The sequence below is a fragment of the Macaca nemestrina genome, chromosome 2, assembly GCF_043159975.1.
Source record: "Macaca nemestrina isolate mMacNem1 chromosome 2, mMacNem.hap1, whole genome shotgun sequence".
NCBI lineage: Eukaryota > Metazoa > Chordata > Mammalia > Primates > Cercopithecidae > Macaca > Macaca nemestrina.
This window is the reverse complement of record NC_092126.1, coordinates 31,748,165-31,768,893: the sequence shown is the minus strand read 5'-3', so window position 1 is coordinate 31,768,893 and position 20,729 is coordinate 31,748,165. Positions and strand designations below refer to the sequence as shown.

Below are 20,729 nucleotides of genomic sequence, written 5' to 3'. Positions count from 1 at the left end.
GGTCTCAAACTCTTGACCTCAGGTGATCCGCCCACCTTGGCCTCCCAAATTGCTGGGATTTGTATAGGCATGAGCCACTGCGCCCGGCCCTGACTTTCTTGATAATAACATTTGTAGCACAGAGTGTTAAATTTTGATGAAATCTGTTTCTCTATTTTTTTCCCAACCTTTTTGGTTTGGGGTTATATCTAAGAAGCCATTGCCATGAAGTTTTACTCCTGTGTTTTCTTCTAAGAGTTTATTATTTTAGCTCTTACATTTAAGTTTCTACTCTATTTTGACGTAATTTTTGTATATGGTGTGAGATAGTGGTCCAAATTCATTCTTTGTATGTGGTTATTCAGTTCTCCCAGTGCCACTGTTGAGTAGACTGTTCTTTTGCCATTAAATTGCTTTGGCACTCTTGTCAAAAATCAATTCACCATGAATTTAAGGCTTTATTTCTGGACATTCTGTTCTTTTCCATTGATCTCCATGTCTATCCTTATGTCAATACAACAGTGTCTTCATTACTGCAGCTTTGTAGTAACTTGAAATCAGGACGTGTGAGTCCTACAAATGTAAACTTCTTTTTCAAGATTGTTTTGATGATTATGGGTTCCTAAAATTTCCATATGAATTTTATGATCAACTTGTCAATTTCTACAATGAAATCACCTGGGGTTTTAGTAGGTATTGCATTGAATCTGTGGATCAATTTGAGGAGTATTGCCATCTTAGCAATATTAAGTCTTCCATGCCATGAACATGGGATATGCTTCCATTTACTTAGATCTTTAATTTTTTTCCAGTGGTGTTTTATAGTTTTTATTGTGTAAGTCTTACACTTATTTTGTTAAATTTATTCCCAGTTATTTTATTCTTTTTTATGCTATTATAAGTGTAATTGGTTTTCTAAATTTCACATTTGGATTGTTCATTGCTAGTGTATAGAGATACAGTTGATTTTTGTCTGTTGATCTTGTATCCTGCAAACTTATTTGAATTTATTAGTTCTAATATCTTTTTAGTGAATACATTAGTATTTTCTATATATGACAGCATACCATCTGCAGCTTCCACCTCTGCAATCTGAATGCCTTTTATTTCATTTTCTTGTTTACTTACTTTGGCTAGAACCCCTAGTACAATGTTGAGTTGGAGTGGTGAAAATAGACATCCTTATCTTGTTTTTCTTGGGGGAAACTTTCAGCCTTTCACCAGTAAGTAGGATGTTTGTTGTTCTGAATACCTTTTATTTCATTTTCTTGTTTACTTACCTTGGCTAGAACCTCTAGTACAATGTTGAGTTGGAGCGGTGAAAAGTAGACATCCTTATCTTGTTTCTCTTAGAGGGGAACCTTTCAGCGTTTCACCATTAAGTAGGATGTTAGCTATGGGTCTTTTGTAGATGCCCTATATCAGGTTGAGAAAGTTCCCAATTATTCCTAATTTGTTGAGTATTTTTGTTATGAAAAAGTGTTGGATTTTGTCAGATGTCTTTTCTCTTGACTACTGAGATGATCATGTGGGTTTTGTCATTTATTCTACTGAGTGGTGTATTATATTTATTTATTTTCAAATGTTAAACCAACCTTGTATTCCTGGAATTTTTGTACCTAAATTCAGAAGGGATACTGGTCTGTAGTTTTCTTTCAATGTCTTTGTCTGGCTTTGGTATGGGGGTAATACTGGCCTCATAAAATGAGTGGGGAAGTGTTCTCTTCTGTTTTTGGAATAGATTTTGAAGGATTAGTATTAATTTTTAAATGTCTGATAGAACTTACCAGGATGCCATCTGGACTTGAGCCTTTCTTTTTTTTTCTTTTCTTGATATGGAGTTTCGCTCTTGTTGCTCAGGCTGGAGTGCAGTGGCACAATCTCGGCTCGCTGCTTCTGCCTCCCAGGTTCAAGTGATTCTCCTGCCTCAGCTTCCCAAGTAGCTGGGATTACAGGCATGCGCCCCTATGCCTGGCTAATATTTTGTATTTTTTTTAGTAGAGATGGGGTTTCACCATGTTGGTCAGGCTGGTCTCAAACTCCTGACCTCAGGGGATCCACCTACTTTGGCCTCCCAAAGTGCTGGGATTACAGGCTTGAGCCACCACGCCTGGCCTGAGCCTGAGCTTTTCTTTGTGGGAAGTTTTAAAAATTATTAACTCAATCCTTTAACTTGTTAGGGGTCTGCTCAGATTTTCTTTCTTCTTGAGTCAAATTTGGTAGTTTATGTCATTTTAGGAATTTGTGCATTTCATGTAAGTTAGCTAATTTTTTGGCATATAGTTGTTCATAGAATTCCTTTATAATTCTTTTTATTTCTGTAAGCCTTTGTGATGATGTCTCCTCTTTTATTCTTGATTTTAGTAATTTTTTCATAGTCTATTAAAGGTTTATCAATTTTGTTTAACTTACCAATTTTTAAAATGGCTTCAACAATAATCATTTATTTGGCTTTCCTTTTAGGGTTGATTTTTTTATTCCAGGAGTCTCTGTGGTTGGTGGGTTTTCAATATGTTCCAGTCCCAGACTGCTAGAACAAGAGAGAATGATAGAATTGGCAGTGAAATATACAAACCACCCTCCTGCCCTCTGGGTTCACAATACGGTAAGCAAACTGCCTGTTTAAACTCGATGATCTGGGAATCTCTGCCACCCACAAAATTTGTGTTAAGTTTATTCGATTCACCTAAGAAACCTGGGCTTGAATAAAAGGGTACATGCCCACAAAGAACTTCTAAGAAAGGTCAAAGAAATTTTGATGCATTAAGTATGAATCAGAGACTTTGGGACCTGGAAATATTTTCTGGGTCACCAGACGGTATTCAGTTGAACACTGCTTTAGAATTAAAATATTTTATATTTTAGACAAGTTCTAAAAATTTGGCTCTCTGTGTCATATAAATGGTAAATCTGTAAGTCAGATTATTTTGTCTTAACCATCCTAAATAAAGGGAATTAAATTATTCTGTCATTTTTGGAGGGGAAACTATCTGATTACATAGTACTGCTTCTTCCCAGAGGTGAGCACAGCTAAATCCATGGTTCCATTGCCTCTCCGTTTCAGTGTCTGGAAAGCTCTTCACTTGGGATTCTGAGAGAGAATCCAATTTGACTGCTGTTAATAACTCTTACTTCACCACAGGGCTCAACACAATCCTAAAGAAGCTGCCTGTCATTACCTACTAGAACGCTGATAACAAAGAATGAGCTCAGAACAGATCAGTTACTTGTTGTCTTAGTTTTTGACCCTTCTATCCTTTTCACTTTTTGCCTTTTCTATCCTTTTCCTTTCACTTCCTCTTCTTTACAAGAGTGTCTTCTGTATTTACCAACAATCTCTATCCCATCCCAGGCATTTTCTTACCTTATTTACCAAAAACACATAGCAGTACAAATATGGCTTCAAAAACAGCATTTTCCTGTTTCCTGGAAATCATTGAGAATCAACAAAGGAAAAAGAAAACAAAAACTCTATTTTCAGCAAAACTTGGAAACACACTCTAGTATATTTTTAAACGTTGCAGAGAATTTTGGGGTTTCTGTAGGAACCACATGGAAATAAGTAGAGGAGAGAGGCCAAGAATAGCAAATTTCATAGAGCACCAACAAAAATACATGAGGGAGTGGGGTGGGAGTTATAGCTCTTGTCTGCGAAAGGGTATGGAAACACAGTTGAGTTTTGTGGCTGTAGAAGGCCCACCCAGACGCAGCAAGGTTCAGTTAGGAGAGAAAGCATGCAAAGAATCACACAGACAAACCATGTTTGTAGGAACTAATATGTCCTGTAGTAGCTGAAGAGAGCTTTTGTGTTGTGAAAACCAGCTAGCTTAGGATGCTCTCTGGCCCGTCCCCCAATATGGGACCCTCTTGCAAACAGTCCAAAGAAAAGCTCAGTTCATTTCAATCCCACGAAAGAAATCAAAGAAGACATGAGTAAATAGAGAGATGTACTGTGTTCATAGATTGGAAAACTCAACATAGTAAAGAAGTCAGTTCTCCTTAAATTGATTTATAGATTTAACATAACACTAATCAGAATCTCAACAGGATTTTTTATAGATATGGACAAAGTGATTTTAAAAATTTGTATGGAACGAAAAAGGAGCTAGGATAGCTAAAACGATTTTGAAAAAGAAGAATAAAGTGAGAAGAATCACATTAATCAAATAAGGCTAAGATAAAGCTACAGCATTCAAAACAGTATGGTATTGGTGAAAGGAGAGACACATCAAATAATGTAACAAAATAAAGAGTTCAGAAATAGACTGACATATATGGTCACTTAATTTTTGACAAAGGTGCTAGATTCAGTGGAAAAATTGAATGGCAAAAGGATAACCTTTTCAACAAATAGTTCAGGAACAATTTTGCATCTAGATGCAAAAAACAACCTTCAACCTAAACGTAAACCTCATGCTTTATATTCAGAATTAACTCAAAATGGGTTGTAGATCTAAATGTAAACATGGTACTATAAAAGTTCTGGAAGAAAACAGGAGATATTTGGAACTTGAGAGTAGATAAAATTCTTAAGCACAATACCAAAAGCAAGATCCATCAAAGAAAAGATTGATGATAGGACATGGTCAAAATTAAAACTTTTTCTACAAAAGGCATTTAACACAATTTAAAACCAAGCTACAGACTGGGAGAAAATATTTACAAATCAGATATCTAACAAAGGGCTTGAATTTAGAATATAAAAAGAAATCTCAAAAGTCAACAAAAAGAAAACAAGCAACATGATTTTTTTAAATGGACAAAGGATTGAATAGACATTTCACTAAAAAAGGATATGAGGATGGCAAATAAGCAATGAAAGGTATTCAAACATCATTAACCCTGAGGGAAATGTAAATTAAAACTATATGTGGTGGGATACCACTACAGATCTAGTCCAGTGTCTAAAATTAAAAATATTGACAATACCAAGTACTGGCAAGGATGTGGAGCAACTGGAACTCTCATATATTGCTTATATTGCTAGTGGGAATGCAAAATAGTGCAGCCAATCTGGAAAACATTTTAAGGTTTGTATAAAGTTAAACATACACTTAACATATGATCCAGCATTACAACTTCTGAGTGTCTTAGAGAAATGAAGGCTATGTTTATATAAAAGCATAACATGAATATTTATAGCAGTTCTACTCATAATTATTTAAAACTTTTAGAAACAACCCAAATGTCCCTCAGCAGGTGAATGGATAACCTGTGATATATTCATACAAGAGATGAATTATTGATGCACACAACAATGTGGGCGAATCTCAGAGGCATTCTGTTGAATGCAAGGAGGCAGTCCCAAAAGGTTACATACTGTAAAATCCCATTTTTATCACATTCTGGAAGACATAGATATAATGATGGGAAACAAATCAATGGTTGACTGGGGTTGAGATGACTGTAAAAGTAGGATCTATAGCACAGGGGAATAATTTTCAGGGGGTGATGGAACTAGTATATGTTTTGATTTTGATGGTTGTTACCCAGATCTATATGTGTGTTAAAATTTATAGAACCGTATACCAAAAGAAAAAGATTTCTGTTAAGGAAATTTTAAAAATAATTTTTAAAAAATGTGCAGGAGCAACACAATATATTCTTGTGGTTTACACATCAAGTTATGTCTGTCCAGGATAACCCCCAGATGCCTGTATAGGCATTTCCATTGTAAATGTATCCTGTCACATTTTTACCCTGCACCTTCTGAGTCTCTGTCAGTGTGGCCTCAGCTGCCTCATTCCTTTTTGGATTCTCTGTGGATTTTCCATTCATTACTGGCTCTAGGCTGCTCCTAGAGGTGCTAAAATATGCTGCTGGGGTGAGAGCAATGAGGTGTCCACATGCCCCTTGCTCAGAGTTGAAATAAGCATAGCCATCCCAGCTCCTAGTGCCATGAACATCTCCCCATCCTCCCTGTTATCCTTAGCTTCTCAGGCAACCTGGCCTGGTCCCGGTCCACAGCTTCCTGCTTGGTTTCATGCCTCATTGGCATTTCAGTGAAGGAACTTACTCTTACAGGCTGTGGAAAATCTCACAGTGATATTGCTTGAATGCACATCCTAATTCTAGTGCCTGCTCTACTCTACCCAGTGGGAGTTGCAGACAGCCTTTATGAAGTCAGATTTTTCTTGGAACTGTTTTCAGGTGGCTATTTTCCTCCTGAGGATTTGTCTTATTAAGCCATTATAGTGGACAATGGAGGCGCGTGAGTGTCTGGGTGGCAGCAGGCTGCACCGTTGAGACATGGAATGAAGTGCCATAAACGTCTTCCTTTATTTTATCTGCTTTGGCTGAAGCTCTTGGCAGAGTAAAGGGTTCTAGACAGCTATTGTGTGCTTAGCTCCAGTTGCTGTGGAAAGGCTGTTTATTTCACAAGTAGAAAATCTATACCAAAATTAGATACATTGCTGTGTAATTGAAGGTAATGTCCTTTTACTCACGTACATATTACAGTGTACAGTACTTTGAGTCTTGTGTTCATGTTACTCTTGCAGTTTTTATTAATCAACAAAAAGACAAAGGTGGCTTTTAATTCTTCCCAGGTGCTACCAAATCAGAAGAAAGACCTCCCGAAGATTATTTTGTGTCAAGATAAGACAGGCTTCTTGAGTATTATCTTCCCCTGGGGCACATTTTCTTGCCAACTTTAGAGTTGAAAATACTCTGGTTTCTAAAAACAGTAACCTAGAGGCTTTCTTTGTTGTCATTACTAAGCATGCCAGAGATGGCCATTGGAGAAAATTACTTCAGTCTCTTTCACTCTGATTCTTATAGATAAAGAGAGAACTGCACAGGCAAGCAAGAGAGGGAGGGAAGGAGGATATAGGAGATGAAATTCATTGTCATCATTAGGCAGAGCTTCTTGTATCTTAAATTCTATTTTTGAGACTTGAAAGAATATTTTAAAGCACTTTGGTAGCCACTGTGGCAATTCCGAGATTTTAGTTATTCCTAACTGAATGTTCCCTTGCTGCTAATTTCTTTTGTCAAAAATGAAAACCCACTTATCACCATTCATGTAAAAATCTCCCACATATTTAAAATAGTTAAGTTCAGACATTTTTCCCTGAGAGAAAGGGTATCCATTCATTTAACAATTCTTTACCAAAAAAGACATGTTTTTGTGAATTCAAATAATTTTCATTTTTCTTAGATATTCTCTAAATTTAACTCATCTTTAACTTGCAGAGCCCAAATGAAATTCATGTCCAGAAGTACTTACTGCTCACCTGACATGCAAGGTGCCAAGGTGTGAATGCTAAGGGTCTGGTTCTCAAAAAGCATGTGATATGTTATTACTTCTTAGGAGGGCATTCATTTAGTTGATTTATGCCAGGAACGTGTAGTGGGAGAAACCTACGCTCTTAATGTAAGTTTCTTGATTCCTGGAATCTGTTTTTTAGTGACAGAGAAGCAGGAAGCTGGTATCGCCAGCACTTTTTCTTTTGTGACAGCTGCAACAACCAAAATTCCTTCTTAGAGCTGGATACTAGCGAGTTCCCCCTACTGTGAGTCAGTCCATGTTCAGACCAACCCTGTGAGATAGCCAGTGCAGGTGCTGGCACCCATTTTCCAGGAGTGGCAGCAGAGGCTTAGAATTTAAGGGACTTGCTGGATTTCATAGGGGCCATGATTAAAATTCAGTCTTGACTCCTAGATCAGTGGTTTTTTTCCAAACAAGGGGTTTTCAACTCTGTTAGATCCAATACCCCTTTCTAGAACTGTCCTGAAATGAAAATCATAGTTAATGTAATGTACCCATAGTTTTTTTTTAATAACATAATTCTCTAACTGTAATACAAAGGAGAAATGAAAGTGATCCATAATCAAAGAATATGTATTTTAAAATACAAATGGTTAGGCAGATCTAACTTGAAGACAGAATGAAGTAATCAGATGCCATTCCTAAACATAGAATCACCATGAATACACTGTCTACAGATGCAGATGATAAAGATGTGTTGTGTGGGTGACACATGTCACTAACTAGAATGTGGTTTTCCAGAACAGGGAAATGCTTGGTCAAGTTCTGAACACAACAAAGTGCAGTCTACATTGTGGCTACTGAGTTTATTTGTAAAATGAGCTAGGGTCTAGTCTCAGATCATTATAAACCAGTTTTCACCTATAAGAACGTCTTTTGGGCCATTCACAAGTCATTGTGCAGGACAGTCTTGTGCATTGTAGATAATGGTGTGCTGGCAAACCAGCTATCTGAATTTATCTGAGTTGTGTCGTTTGCTGATTTCTGTGCTGTAAGTACTCCTACAATGGCTGATTTCAAACTACCAGTAGAAACTTTCTTAGAAAATTCCTGTAGAATTGACCACCAGCTTAGTAGGAGCCAGCTCTGGGAAATCATGAATTTTGTAGGATCTCTAGCGTCTCTGGCCCTGCCCTCTAAATGCCAGTTGGATTCCCCAAATCATTGTGACAATAAAAAATGTCATCACAACTTTCCCAAACACGTTCATCAGAAGCAGTAGCATCCCCACTGAGAAAACCAGTGTATTCAACTCTGATGGTATTTCAGGCATAAGTGACCTCACCAAATAGTAGGTGCTTTTATCTAGATAGGTCTATGTGATACTCCCTGGTACGAAGCCTCTGGCTGCCTGTTCTTGTTTCTCTAGGGAGAAGGGAACAGCACTGAACAGTATTGCAGGGCTGGTCTAAGCCTGTAGAGCTGGTCTGGCTTTGCCTTACTGAGGATCAAGAGGGAGCACCAGTACTTACACTTTTCAGCCTTGATGAACCCAGGGTAGGCAGTCTAGTGACATTTGCCACATCCTGTTTCTCAGCTTTGGTTAGAACACAGAAACACAACTCAGATGAAGGAGACCCGTGCTTCAGAGCTGTCCCCTGCCTTTGAGTCCATTGCCTCTTTCCTCAATCCAGTTCCTCGCCTAAGAGGTTAACAAATGGTAAAATCACTGAAGCACATCTCCTTTTCTCAGTATTGGAATGGCTGTTCATTATGGATTGTGAAGGTGGATTAGCCTATGGCCTATAAAATGAGCAAGTGGAATTAATTCACAGGGCCTCGGGAAAATTGGGAGCAAGCTATAAAAATAGTCCTAAACACTGATAATACGGGAGATAGACCCAGTTTTATTAAAGTAGAACCTTTGGTTTAAGACCTGTGCTACAAAAGACTAAAAGATCTTTTCTTTCCTGCCTTAGTGTACACTTGACTCAGAAGTGGCTGTGAGAGTGGGTGGAGAGTTCTTCTTTGACCCTCAGCCTGTGGATGCCTCTAGAAACCTCGTGTTGATTGCAGGAGGAGTCGGAATTAATCCTCTGCTTTCCATCCTGAGGCACGCAGCAGATCTCCTCAGAGAGCGGGCAAACAAAAGAAGTGGATATGAGATAGGAACAATAAAACTATTCTACAGTGCAAAAAATACCAGCGAACTCCTGTTTAAGGTAAAGAAGATATAGCTTGTGTAAGCAAACTTGTGTAGTGGTATTAATAAGTTTTTTCTCTAGGTTCTGTTTTCTCTGCAGAGGTTCAAACAAAAGGCTTGGCAAGGTTTAATCATGCTCAAATGAGAACTAACCAACACACCTTACCCAAGACAAGTGAAACTGCTAATGTTGAGCGGGCCACCAGTTAAGTGACAGGAAAGGGTAGGTTTTGGTGGGATGGAATCTGGAGGTTAGATGAACAGAAAAGTCACAAGGGTCCTGAGATTCCAGTCAAGAGACCTACAGTGTACTGGTGTATCACAGGGGTAGGTAAGACTTAGGCAGTTTGGACCCAGCTGGGTAAATGAAACCCCCGTCAGTTGCATCTGTTTAAACTAAGTGCATTTGATGAAGAAAGCTTTCACTGGGGATTGCTTTGCAGCTGCAGGAATGAACAAAAGAACAGAAACAGTTAAAGACACAACTGTGGTCAGTGAAACTGCTGCTTAATTGCCAATGCTTGAGAAAAAGGAAAAAGAAAAAACTCCCGGAGAGTTGGTAATATGCTTGTTAGCATATTCAGATTTCAATTAAAGCCAAATAGCCCTCTGTAGTCTGAATGCTCTGGCCTGCTAGGCTGCAAACAATGTCTCTCTAAGTAGAGAGCAAGAGCAGCAGACGTGTGCAGAATGGGAGTCGAGGTTCAGCCTCAGTGGTTGTGCACATCTGTTTTGATTTTTAAAAATTGTAGTGTGACCAAATATGTTTGACATTCCAGAAAAATATCCTTGATTTAGTAAATGAATTTCCTGAGAAGATTGCATGCAGTTTGCATGTTACAAAACAGACTACACAAATCAGTGCAGAACTCAAGCCGTACATCACGGGTGAGTCCCCTAAAGATATTTTGACTATCTCCATGCAGTTATTTGATGGACACACCAGTTGGTTGAGCGTAGATACTTTATTGTTGGAAGTTGCTGGCTGGGAATGTCACTATCTGGGGAATTGGGGTGACTTCTCCTGGAAAAATAGATATTTAGTTGGATTTACTCATTATATACAGGTTTCCTGTTGCCTATGTTAAAAGTGTACTTTTCACACTTTTTAAGAGGCCTTTGCATCATCACTGTAGTATACTTACAAATAATTTATATTCCAGATTTGGCTGAATTGATTCCATTTGCCATTAATGGTCATTTAAACAACTTATAATTTCCTCTGAAAGGATTTTTATAAAAACAGTTACTTCCTTTGCTGAAGGCGGTTTGTATCTCCATCAAAGGCCACCAGTAAGCTAGCTGGCCCTTTCTGCAGAGTGCATTACGATGAGCGTCCCACTTTGCTTGCTTAGGTTTAGGAAGCCTGGAGATGCACTCTGCTTAGGTCTGGCCCCAGGGGCCAACAGGAGCCGTCCCGTGAATGTCTTAAGAAGACTAGACTCACTGAGCTTGCACATAAACACTGTAGCTGAATTGTGGTTAGTCCTTCCTCATTTGCTGATACAACCATGTCTGGCTTAATTTGGTGTTTATTCTGGTTTTTGGTAGAAGGAAGAATAACGGAGAAGGAGATAAGAGATCATATTTCAAAAGAGACTTTGTTCTATATTTGTGGCCCACCTCCAATGACAGACTTTTTCTCCAAGCAACTGGAAAACCACCATGTATCCAAAGAACACATTTGCTTTGAGAAGTGGTGGTAGGAGGCAGACACAGAAAAGATAAAGAGGTGAGATCTACTCAGGAGATCTCCTGTCCTTTGTGGCATGACTAATTTTTTTTTATCTCTACTTGAGTTGTCTTATTTTTTAAGGCTGTAAACGTATTGACCAGCTGGATAAAAGCCAGCTGGCAGACTTAAATGATAAACTTTTTGCAAAGACCTCAGTGATCAAACTGTTTTTTACTACACTGATTTTCTTTTATTAACAACGATTTAATTGTCTCATGATGTACCATGATTGGTCAATATAGATTTTTCTTTTGTCTTTAGGCAAAAAAAAAAAAAAAATACATACTTATGTCTAATCATAGGAACATGTGATTTTGAGTGTAAAATGTGGGCTAGCTTTAAATTATTTGACAGCCATCTATATATCTTATGTTTAATAAAATTATAATTTAAGTACAATCTTAATTATTTTACTTTGAAAATTCTTTTTAATGCCTTTGTTTACTGTACTATGGCCTGCAGTCTTATTTGGTACATCAAAGTTAAGTTTGGACGTGGAAAATTGTTAGGAAAACTGCTTTAGGGAGTTAAATATCCAGCATATTTGCTTTTTTGTTAATGAGTATCGTAAGTGTGTATCCTAATTGTTAGTTTCTTCTTAAATGAAACCCTTTCTGTGTCTTGGCTGTCTGCTTTAACGCTGTAGGAGGCAGCTTCTTGCTTGGGACAAAGGCATTGGTGGTGTGTTCCATGTTGAATCTGCCTTCAGTGCCTGGGCTGGCTGGCTATGGAAATGTACTTAGCATTGATTAGGGGGTAGAGAGCTGTTTCTAAATCCTGCTTTTCTACTTTTATTTCACTCATTTGCCAGAGTTGTTCTTGGCACCAGCAGCTCCTTAACATATAGTTGTTGAATGACTGAAAGAAAGCAACTAATGTTTTAACTCCTTGCTAAGTCTGAGATTGGGAGGCAGTCCCCTAGAGTGGATACAGAGAATGGTGGAGACTCATCCCAAAGCTGCTCTGAAGAAACTGCTAGAAAGCAGATTGTAGTTCTTTGTTTAGATTTTTAAAAAATCCAAAAGAAGTCCTGACTGAGGCCAGGCCGTTCCTTTTATGACAAGTAGTCCTGGGCCCAAAGTTGCCTGCATAGAGATCACAGGAGGGTGAAGGGAGCCTGGGAAGAAGGACAGATGAGTGCTGGAGACCTAGGAGCTCCAGTTGAGATTCTGTTCTGGAGCTGATGAGAGAAGACAGGTTACCCTTTCTTTATCTTTGTTATTGCAGGCCTCCCAGGGACTTCTGGGCTTGAACTCATATGATTCATGGGACCTGAAGATGACTCTAGCTTCTGCCCAGTTTTGAGTTTTGTCAAGTTTTAAGCAGAGATCATTTGTCAACCATTTTGATCCCAGATTTGATTTTGGGGAGGGAGGAGCCGTTGACCTGATGGGAATATCATAATCCATTCAAGGAAATGGTCATCAGTACCTCAGAGGTGAAGGAAACATGTGAAGCTCTGGGCCACTACAAGGAGCCCTGACTTATCAGTTGGCCCCAAAGTGCCTAGGATGAGGACATAGGAGCATGATGAGATGCAAGGATGTGGGATTATCAAGGGGCACTTCTACCAACTGGTGAAGGCAGTCGGCGGGGGAGGACACCTAAAGGTATGGGGAAAGTACGTAACCCAGGCCTCTCTGCGTCAGGAGTGGAGGTGCAAAGTGAGCATCTCCAGTGCAGCATGGGATGGGAGGATTGGGAGGTGTTGCCTGCTGCCTCTGTTTGACCAGCACCACGCTGGCTGTGTGCCTGCTGTTGTCAGAGAGCAAGGGTCACCTGTCCTGGAGATCCCAGCTCTGCCTGCCACCCTGTTGCTGACTCAGTATTGGCAAAATTGCTGAGATGGGCCTTTGCCTGGAGTGTTCATCCTTTCAGTGCTATCATTCTGGTGCTAAGCGCTGAACAGCATTTTCTGGTCTGGTGGAGAATGTCCTCTTGCTCTTGCCTGCCAGGCCTGTCCTGATCTTTTTGGTACTTAAATTGAGCTAACTTCAGCCAGAGTGACTTGGAATTCATAGTGCGGTGGCTCAGAGTATAGGCTCGAAAGCCCTTGAGCCAGATTGCCTAGGTTCAAATCTCACCTATACTACTTACTAGGTAGATGACCTTGAGTAAGTCACTTAACTGCTGTATGCCTCATTTAAAATTACACACTTAAAACTACATGTAAAAGGGAGATGGTACTGCTACCTACCTACTACCTGATAGGGCTGTTATGGGGATTGAAGGTGATTGTACATGTAAAGTGCTTAGCAAAACACTGCATGAGTGTATTGTCATTATTAATTTGCTATTCCTTGTCCTATTCAGAAAGGATTTCAAGAGGCTGGATGCCTTAGATGTGGTCTAACTTGAAACCTTCATGTGGGTGTGCGTCTGTGTTGTTTATTGCTGTGCCAGGCACAAAATAGGTACTTCATCAATATTTGTTTCATGGGTGAAAGGGCCTGCTCAGAGTTGATGAGCTGGATTAAAGTGACTTCTTAAGGATCCTCTGGCTCTATGCCTTTGAAAAAATGTTTCTTCTTTTGATGTGAGACCCTTTCACAGCCTACTCAAGAGACTAGGTTAATCTGATATTTGTATCTTTCTCAAATTTTATTTATATTTTTTCAAACATACGACAAAGTAGAGATAGTAAAATGACTTCTCGTGCATCCATCACCCGGCTTCCATGACTAGCAGCGTTCTGTTTTTGTCAGCGCTCAGCTTCTTTGTGGGGGTGTTCTTCTTGCTGGTGTGTTTTCAAGCAAAGCCTAGAAATTATATCATGTCACCTGTAAATTCTTCAGTATATATTTCTAACAGATACATCACCTCAGCACAACCACAATACTATCATCATACCTAACACAAGTGACAATGATTCCTTAATACCCTCGAAGACCCTTCTGTGTTGTTTCCTCATGGCCTCAAAAGTCCAAATATTGCATTAGGTTAATGTCTTTTAAGTTTATTTTAATTAATGGCACACTCCTTACACTCCTACACATACACATGGACACTTTTTCCCCCATGATTCATTTGTTAAAGAAACTGCCTTATTTGTTCTGTAGGCTTTCCCACGTTTTGAACCTGGCCTGCTGTATCCTCAGGGTGTTGCTTGATCCTCTCTCCTCTGTGTTTCATGTAAACTGGTAATTATATCTAGAAATTGTTTATATTCAGATTCAAGATTTTTTTTGCAAGCCTGCATTATAAAGTGGTGTGCTTCCTATGGCATCACACGAGGCATATAATGTCTCTCCCGCTTTTAATGCTGTTAAGATGGATCAGTGGTTTCAGCATTTGTCAGCCTGAATCATCCAATATAATGGTCTTCATCAAACTTTCACCTAATTGTTTTAGCAGCCATTGATCATTGCTGATAGCTATTTTTTCATTAAGGGTTAATTATCCATTTCTGTTATTCTTCCTGCATATATTGTCTGTGATTGCTCCATATAGAACTTTCCCTCATCAGCTTTGATTCCCCTGAAATGAGTCTGTAAAGAAAAGGCAGGATTGATGCTTGATTTATTTCCTTTTATTTATCAGTTAGCATACTATGTGTTGGTGCCTTAGCAACCTTGAGACGACCAGTGAGATTATTTAAAGTATCATTATGAACTCATGGATTTTTTATACATTTGATTGTTTTCGTCCATTACAGTCAATTTGTTGATGTTCAGCATGTTTTAGGTCCCCCCTGTTGTGTCAGTGGTTCACATTCAATCATGGTGGTTGAAGAGGTTCGGAGCTCTTAACATGTGCAAAAAGTTCTCTAATAAACAGGTAGGAGGAAAAGGAGATGAGTGTGGTGTTAAGCCTCCTGAAGAAAGTGTTTCACAGAGGATGGGTTGGCTAGCTGTGTCATGCTGCTGATAGGACAGGAAAGATGAGGTCTGATGAGTGATCATTAAGTGGCCATTGATTTGGCAACTGGATGGTCATTGGTGATCTTGATAAGATGGATGGTGGGAGTGAAAACAGTGAAATAGGTTTAGGAGCAATTCAGAGGAAATCAATTATAATGAATATAGATAAATTTTTAAAGAGAAGAAAAAGATGGAATGGTAGCTGGAAAGGGAAGTGGGGTCAAGAGAACATTTATTGTACTCATTGGGTTGTTTTACTTTTTAAGCTTTTTTGAAGTAATTTTAGATTTACAGAAGAGTTGCAAAGACAGGGTTCCTCTATATCCTTCATCCAGCTTCCCCAAATGTTTAACGTAGCTGTGGTATATTTATCAAAACTAGGAAATGAACAGTACAGCTAAGTTGGTTACTATTAACTAAAGCACAGTTTTCGTTTGTTTTTTTGTTTTTTTCAAGATGAGTGAAATAACAGCCTGATTATATGAAAAATCATGAAAGAATCATTCAGTGGGACTCAGTTAGGGAAGTGACACCTTTTTCTAGAGGATGATGTATTAACTGTCATTTATTGAGCATCTGCTATGTGCAGTCACTGAGCTAGACATTGAAGATAGGAAAGTATAAGACAAAGGTTATCTTAGGAGCAAGTTAAATACTTTGGGAAACCACTTATTTTTTTTTTAGTGAGTCTAAGAGTGATGGAAAATATCTTCTGGAAATAACTGAGTTACACATTGAGAACATTTCGACAAAATTGAAAGTGGAAATGCTCTGGGGGAAAATTTTTTTGCATCTATCACTGTTTGAAAGAGAAACTATAGCAAATGGATGACTGGGTGAGTCACTGGAATGATAGATCCTAGGGGCCCAGGGGTAGGGGAGTGGGAAAGGCTGCACCCATGCTCTGGGGGTAGGAGGATTGTTACACTGGACTCACAGCACAAACACATGCGTGCTTGCAGTGCTTGTCAAATGATCCAAGGGCATGTCTCTCCTATTTTTTTTTTTTTTTTCTGTCTGAATGGAAAACAGCAATTTCCTCCATTCCTGGTTATTGCAGATGATCTGATAATTTCACCTGAGAGCTGTTATTTCATTTTATTTTATTTTAAAACTCAAAAGAAGTATACTGTTCTCATCTAAAACAGCAAGATGTCTGGTCTTTAATATTATTCTTTCTTAACATACAATAAGCTAGCAGTGTAGTGATGACATGCAGATACCTCCTAATGTGCCATAAAATCAAGGCATGCATTTTAAAATGTTTTGTGCCCAGGAATCCAAACTTTTATAGTTGTTGAGCAGCCATCTTCATCTGGTCTGTTCTGAATTCTTAAAACCTGCATGAGCTGATCAGCCTAACCTGGCCCCTTCCAGCTCATCCCCATGTCCTATTTTGCTATATTTGAGCTTAACAAGATTTTGTCTCTTCCTTTTTAAAAATTACCTAATAAATATGACCAAAAATTGTTAAATAATTTTTTATTACCTAATAAATGTGACCACAAATATAAAACTATACAGATTAAAATGCTGAAGTTCTCTTCTCCCCTGTCCTATTCCCTCGCCTAGAAGGAACCTCTGTATAGAAAACTTGCTAGGGATCCTTTTAGAGATTTTATGGTATATTAACCTCGTATACATATACAACTATGTATCTCATTCTTTTAACACACTTCAAATTTTTGGTATATACCGTAATATACTTAACCATATCTCCATGATGGACATTTAAATTGTTTGGAGTGTTTGGCCATTACAAGCAATATTGCAGTAAACCTGTTTGTATAATTTTTATGCACATACTCCTGTAGAATTAGAAGTGCCATTTCTGAATAAAAAATTGACTAGTATTGCCAAGTTACCTTATAAATGCCTAATCAGTTTATATTCTAACAGGGTATGAAAGTGCCCATTTCTGGCCAACATTAGATACCCTCAGTCTCATACTTAAGTATTTTTTTCCCCTAATCAGTTAGATGAAAAGTGATTTTTTTAACAATTTTCTGATTGCTCCATAGCATTTTTTTTCCCTAAGGTATTTTAGCCATCCTTATTTCTTCTTTTCAGAATGGTATATTTCTGTTGTATATCCATTTTGATATCTTACTGATTTATAACGCTTTATAAAAATAGAATGAGTGCTAATCCTTTATGTGTATTACAAATATATGTATTTTTTCCAGTCTGTTACCAGTTCCTGAATTCTGTTTGATGTAACTTACAACAGAGTTTTAAAGTTATATATCATCATATATGTTGGTCTTTTCCTTCAGCTTTTATGGATATATTTTCTTCTGATACTTCTATAGAGTAAAACTCCAATTAGGCCTGTCTTAGAGACTATAGGAGCCCAGAGAGAAGAAACAAAAAATGAGGCAGATTGGTTGACTGTGTGGGGTGGTGGGAGGAACATGGCACCAGGCTTCAAGAGACCTAAATCATGCCCATTCTACAACTTGTTTCCTGTGTGACTCATTCCACCTCTCTCTGAAACCTGCTTTCCTTATCTGTCGCTGTGGGTAGGACTATGCAATTTAAAATTCCTTTCTGTAATTTCATGATAGAAAAATGGGCCTTAGAGATCAAGGTTGACTATACCGAGAGATTGTCTAAGGAGTATCTTAACTGTCTTCAAATATTTTATTGATTCTTGGAATGACTATTGTTTGTATCTCTGGGGTTGACAGAATAAGAAGACATTGTTTTGTACTGAAGCAAGGGAAAGTTTGGTTTGATACAGAGTACTTTTGGACCATACTGCTGATTAAATTCTGGAGTCAGGGCTCAAGAGAAATAGTGGAATTACCATTAGTAAGGAAACTGACATTTGCCCATTGGGGCTTAAGGTGTCCTTGACTGAGACAGGGACTGGATTGATAGTTCCCCGGGTTCAAAAAAAAAAAAAGTGTTTTAGACAGTTATTAGGCTTTTTGTGGATCGAGAAACTGGTAAGTCTGCTAGTTGTTCTTGTGATTCTCTTGTTTTTTTTCATTGAACAATCAACAAGATAGGAGGTACCCAGGACTGAAGGTTCGTGAAATCAGAGGTCCATTATAGGAAGCATTTTAATGCTCACCCTAATAAGTGAAATATATTTCTTACTATCTTTAAGGCTTTATATTATTTAGAGGCCACAGAAAAATCCAAATCCAAATTGAACTTAATGACTAGTGAGCAACACATTTAATTACACAAGTGTAAGTTTTACTGCCAGTCAGCAACATGGGATCATGTTTTTTTTTTTTTTTTTTTGTGAGACGGAGTCTCGCTCTGTCGCCCAGGCTCGAGTGCAGTGGCGCGATCTCGGCTCACTGCAAGCTCCGCCTCCCGGGTTCACGCCATTCTCCTGCCTCAGCCTCCCAAGTAGCTGGGACTACAGGCGCCCACCACCTCGCCCAGCTAGTGTTTTGTATTTTTAGTAGAGACGGGGTTTCACCGTGTTAGCCAGGATGGTCTCGATCTCCTGACCTCGTGATCCACCCGCCTCAGCCTTCCAAAGTGCTGGGATTACAGGCGTGAGCCACCGCGCCCGGCCTGGGGATCATGTTTTAAAGCTGTCTCTGGATGAATGAGTATCTTTACTCTTTCAAGACCCAGTCCTTACAGTTGACAGCCAGGGTGGTTCTCTACCAATTCCTGGCTCAGGGCTTTGCTGGAATTGCCAGCATTACCATTAGAAATCATTTGGGGCTGGGCGCGGTGGCTCACGCCTGTAATCTCAGCACTTTGGGAGGCTGCGGTGGGCAGATCACCTGAGGTTGGGAGTTTGAGACCAGCCTGACCGACATGGAGAAACCCTGTCTTCACTAATAATACAAAAATTAGCCGGGCGTGGTGGTGCATGCCTGTAATCCCAGCTATGCGGGAGGCTGAGGCAGAAGAATCGCTGGAACCTGGGAGGCGGAGGTTGCAGTGAGCTGAGATCATGCCATTGCACTCTAGCCTGGGCAACAAGAGCGAAAATCAGTGTCCAAAAAAAAAATTGGGGGCAGAATTCCTACTCTGCTCATCAGACCCAAAACAGATGGTTCCCTTTGTACTCCCACATGCATACCATGGCACCTCCCCAACAGCTGCTGCTTTCCGTTGCCACACAACTCCCTTCCTCTCTCCCTCCCAAAAAGACGTAGTTCTTTGGGTCTTTTTAAAAATTATTATTATGTATTTTTTCGAGATGGGGTCTTGTTCTGTCACCCAGGCTGGAGTGCAGTGGCATGATCTCAGCTCACTGCAACTTCCACCTCCCAGGTTCAAGTGATTCTCCTGCCTCAGCGTCCCAAGTAGCTGGGATTACAGGCACGTGCCACCACGCCTAATTTTTGTATTCTTAGTAGAGACAAGGTTTCACCATGTTGGCCAGGCTGGTCTTGAACTCTTGACCTTGTGATCCTCCTACCTCGGCCTCCCAAAGTGCTGGGATTATAGGCATGAGCCCCCGCACCTGGTCTCTTTGGGTCTTAAGAAAGGTATAAAGACTTCACTTTTAGTGACTTTGTCTGATGTTGAATGTGTCAAACTCTGAAAACTAATCCATGCAAGAGGTTCTGGAAAAGTTCCAGGCAATATCACTGGAGTATTTATTACTTTGAGGAAATGCCTTTGATAAGGACATGGTTGGTAGCTTCAATACCTCCCTCATTCCCCAATCATTTGCAAAATCCAGTCAGTTTTGCTTCTGAGTAACTCTGAAATCTGTCCCCTTCTTTGCTAAGATGCAAGCCAGCAGCCCCCACCTGGACCAAAGCGCTGGCCTCTGCACCATCTTTGGGACCCCTGCCTTTTCCTTATTCAGCAGCCAGAAAGGTGCTTGTAAAAATGCAGATCTGATGTCATTTCCCTGCTTAAAACTGATCAGTGGCCTCCTATTAACCCTTATAACAAGGACCAGAATCCTTACCATGGTTCACGAGGCCCTTGTGTGTTGCTATCTTCTCAGCACCTAGCACAGTTGTGTAGGAATTTTAAAATGTGTATCTGTGTAACAAATCATTTGATCCCCTCATGCCCACATAAATGCACAGGTCTGTCCCGTAGCCTGGCTTCCTCTGCTAGAGGGACATGCCGCTGTTTTGCAAGGGCTGGGGAAGCAAGCACCAGCCAGGTTCAGAGAGCCAGTTGTCTGCAGCCAGGGTTCATTTTCTTAGTCTGGCCACTGAAACGATTGTTATCAACAGGAACCTGTGGTGAACATCACTTTGCTTCCTTCTCTGGCAGCAGCTACCTCAGAAACCCAGCCAAAGGCTCGTTGGGTCTTGTCCTTAGATCTCATGTGCACACACTTCCCTGTTCAAAACTCTAGGAGCCAGGTACAGGAAACCCAGCCTCTCCTGGGAAGCTGCATCAGTGGCTTTGGCGGGTCATAGTGCAGGCAGAGCACTAATCACCAGGGGCCCACCCTGCAGTACTCACGCAGTTGGCCTCCAGCACTTCCGGCAGGGCTCTTGGAAACAAGATCTGTGGCAACAACTGGGAGTCAGTGCCGAGCTTCTGGCCACACACACCAGTCATCCTCACCCTTCCCCCGTCTTGCCAGTCCTTTCAGGACTGGATCTTCAGTCTTAGGCTGCTGTGAACCCTAGCAGGACAGAGCCCAGACTGTGTGCTCCCTGCAGCACAGAGCCCCTGGGCCAGCTAGGAGCGCAGCTAGAGTGGGTTGCATGAGTCATGAGTTTTGGGTCAACGTATTCCTACTAATAAGCACTGTCGACACCTGAGAGCTATTCCTGAAAGATTTTGTGG

At 39.9% G+C, this 20,729-nt stretch overlaps 1 protein-coding gene across 11 annotated transcripts in view; it reads left to right on the top strand.

Moving 5' to 3' along the window:
* Positions 1-20,729, top strand: part of LOC105490419 (oxidoreductase NAD binding domain containing 1) — a 91,381-nt gene that overhangs the window by 30,702 nt on the left and 39,950 nt on the right. For 6 of the 11 annotated variants that reach the window (XM_071090854.1, XM_071090857.1, XM_011756023.2 and 3 more), the window contains 4 exons: positions 2,443-2,584; positions 9,169-9,411; positions 10,172-10,280; positions 10,944-11,520. In XM_071090854.1, the coding sequence (XP_070946955.1) occupies positions 2,443-2,584; positions 9,169-9,411; positions 10,172-10,280; positions 10,944-11,098 (649 nt within the window). In that variant the 3' untranslated portion in view covers positions 11,099-11,520. The other 5 variants (XR_011619660.1, XR_011619659.1, XM_071090859.1 and 2 more) reach the window with 3 other exon arrangements.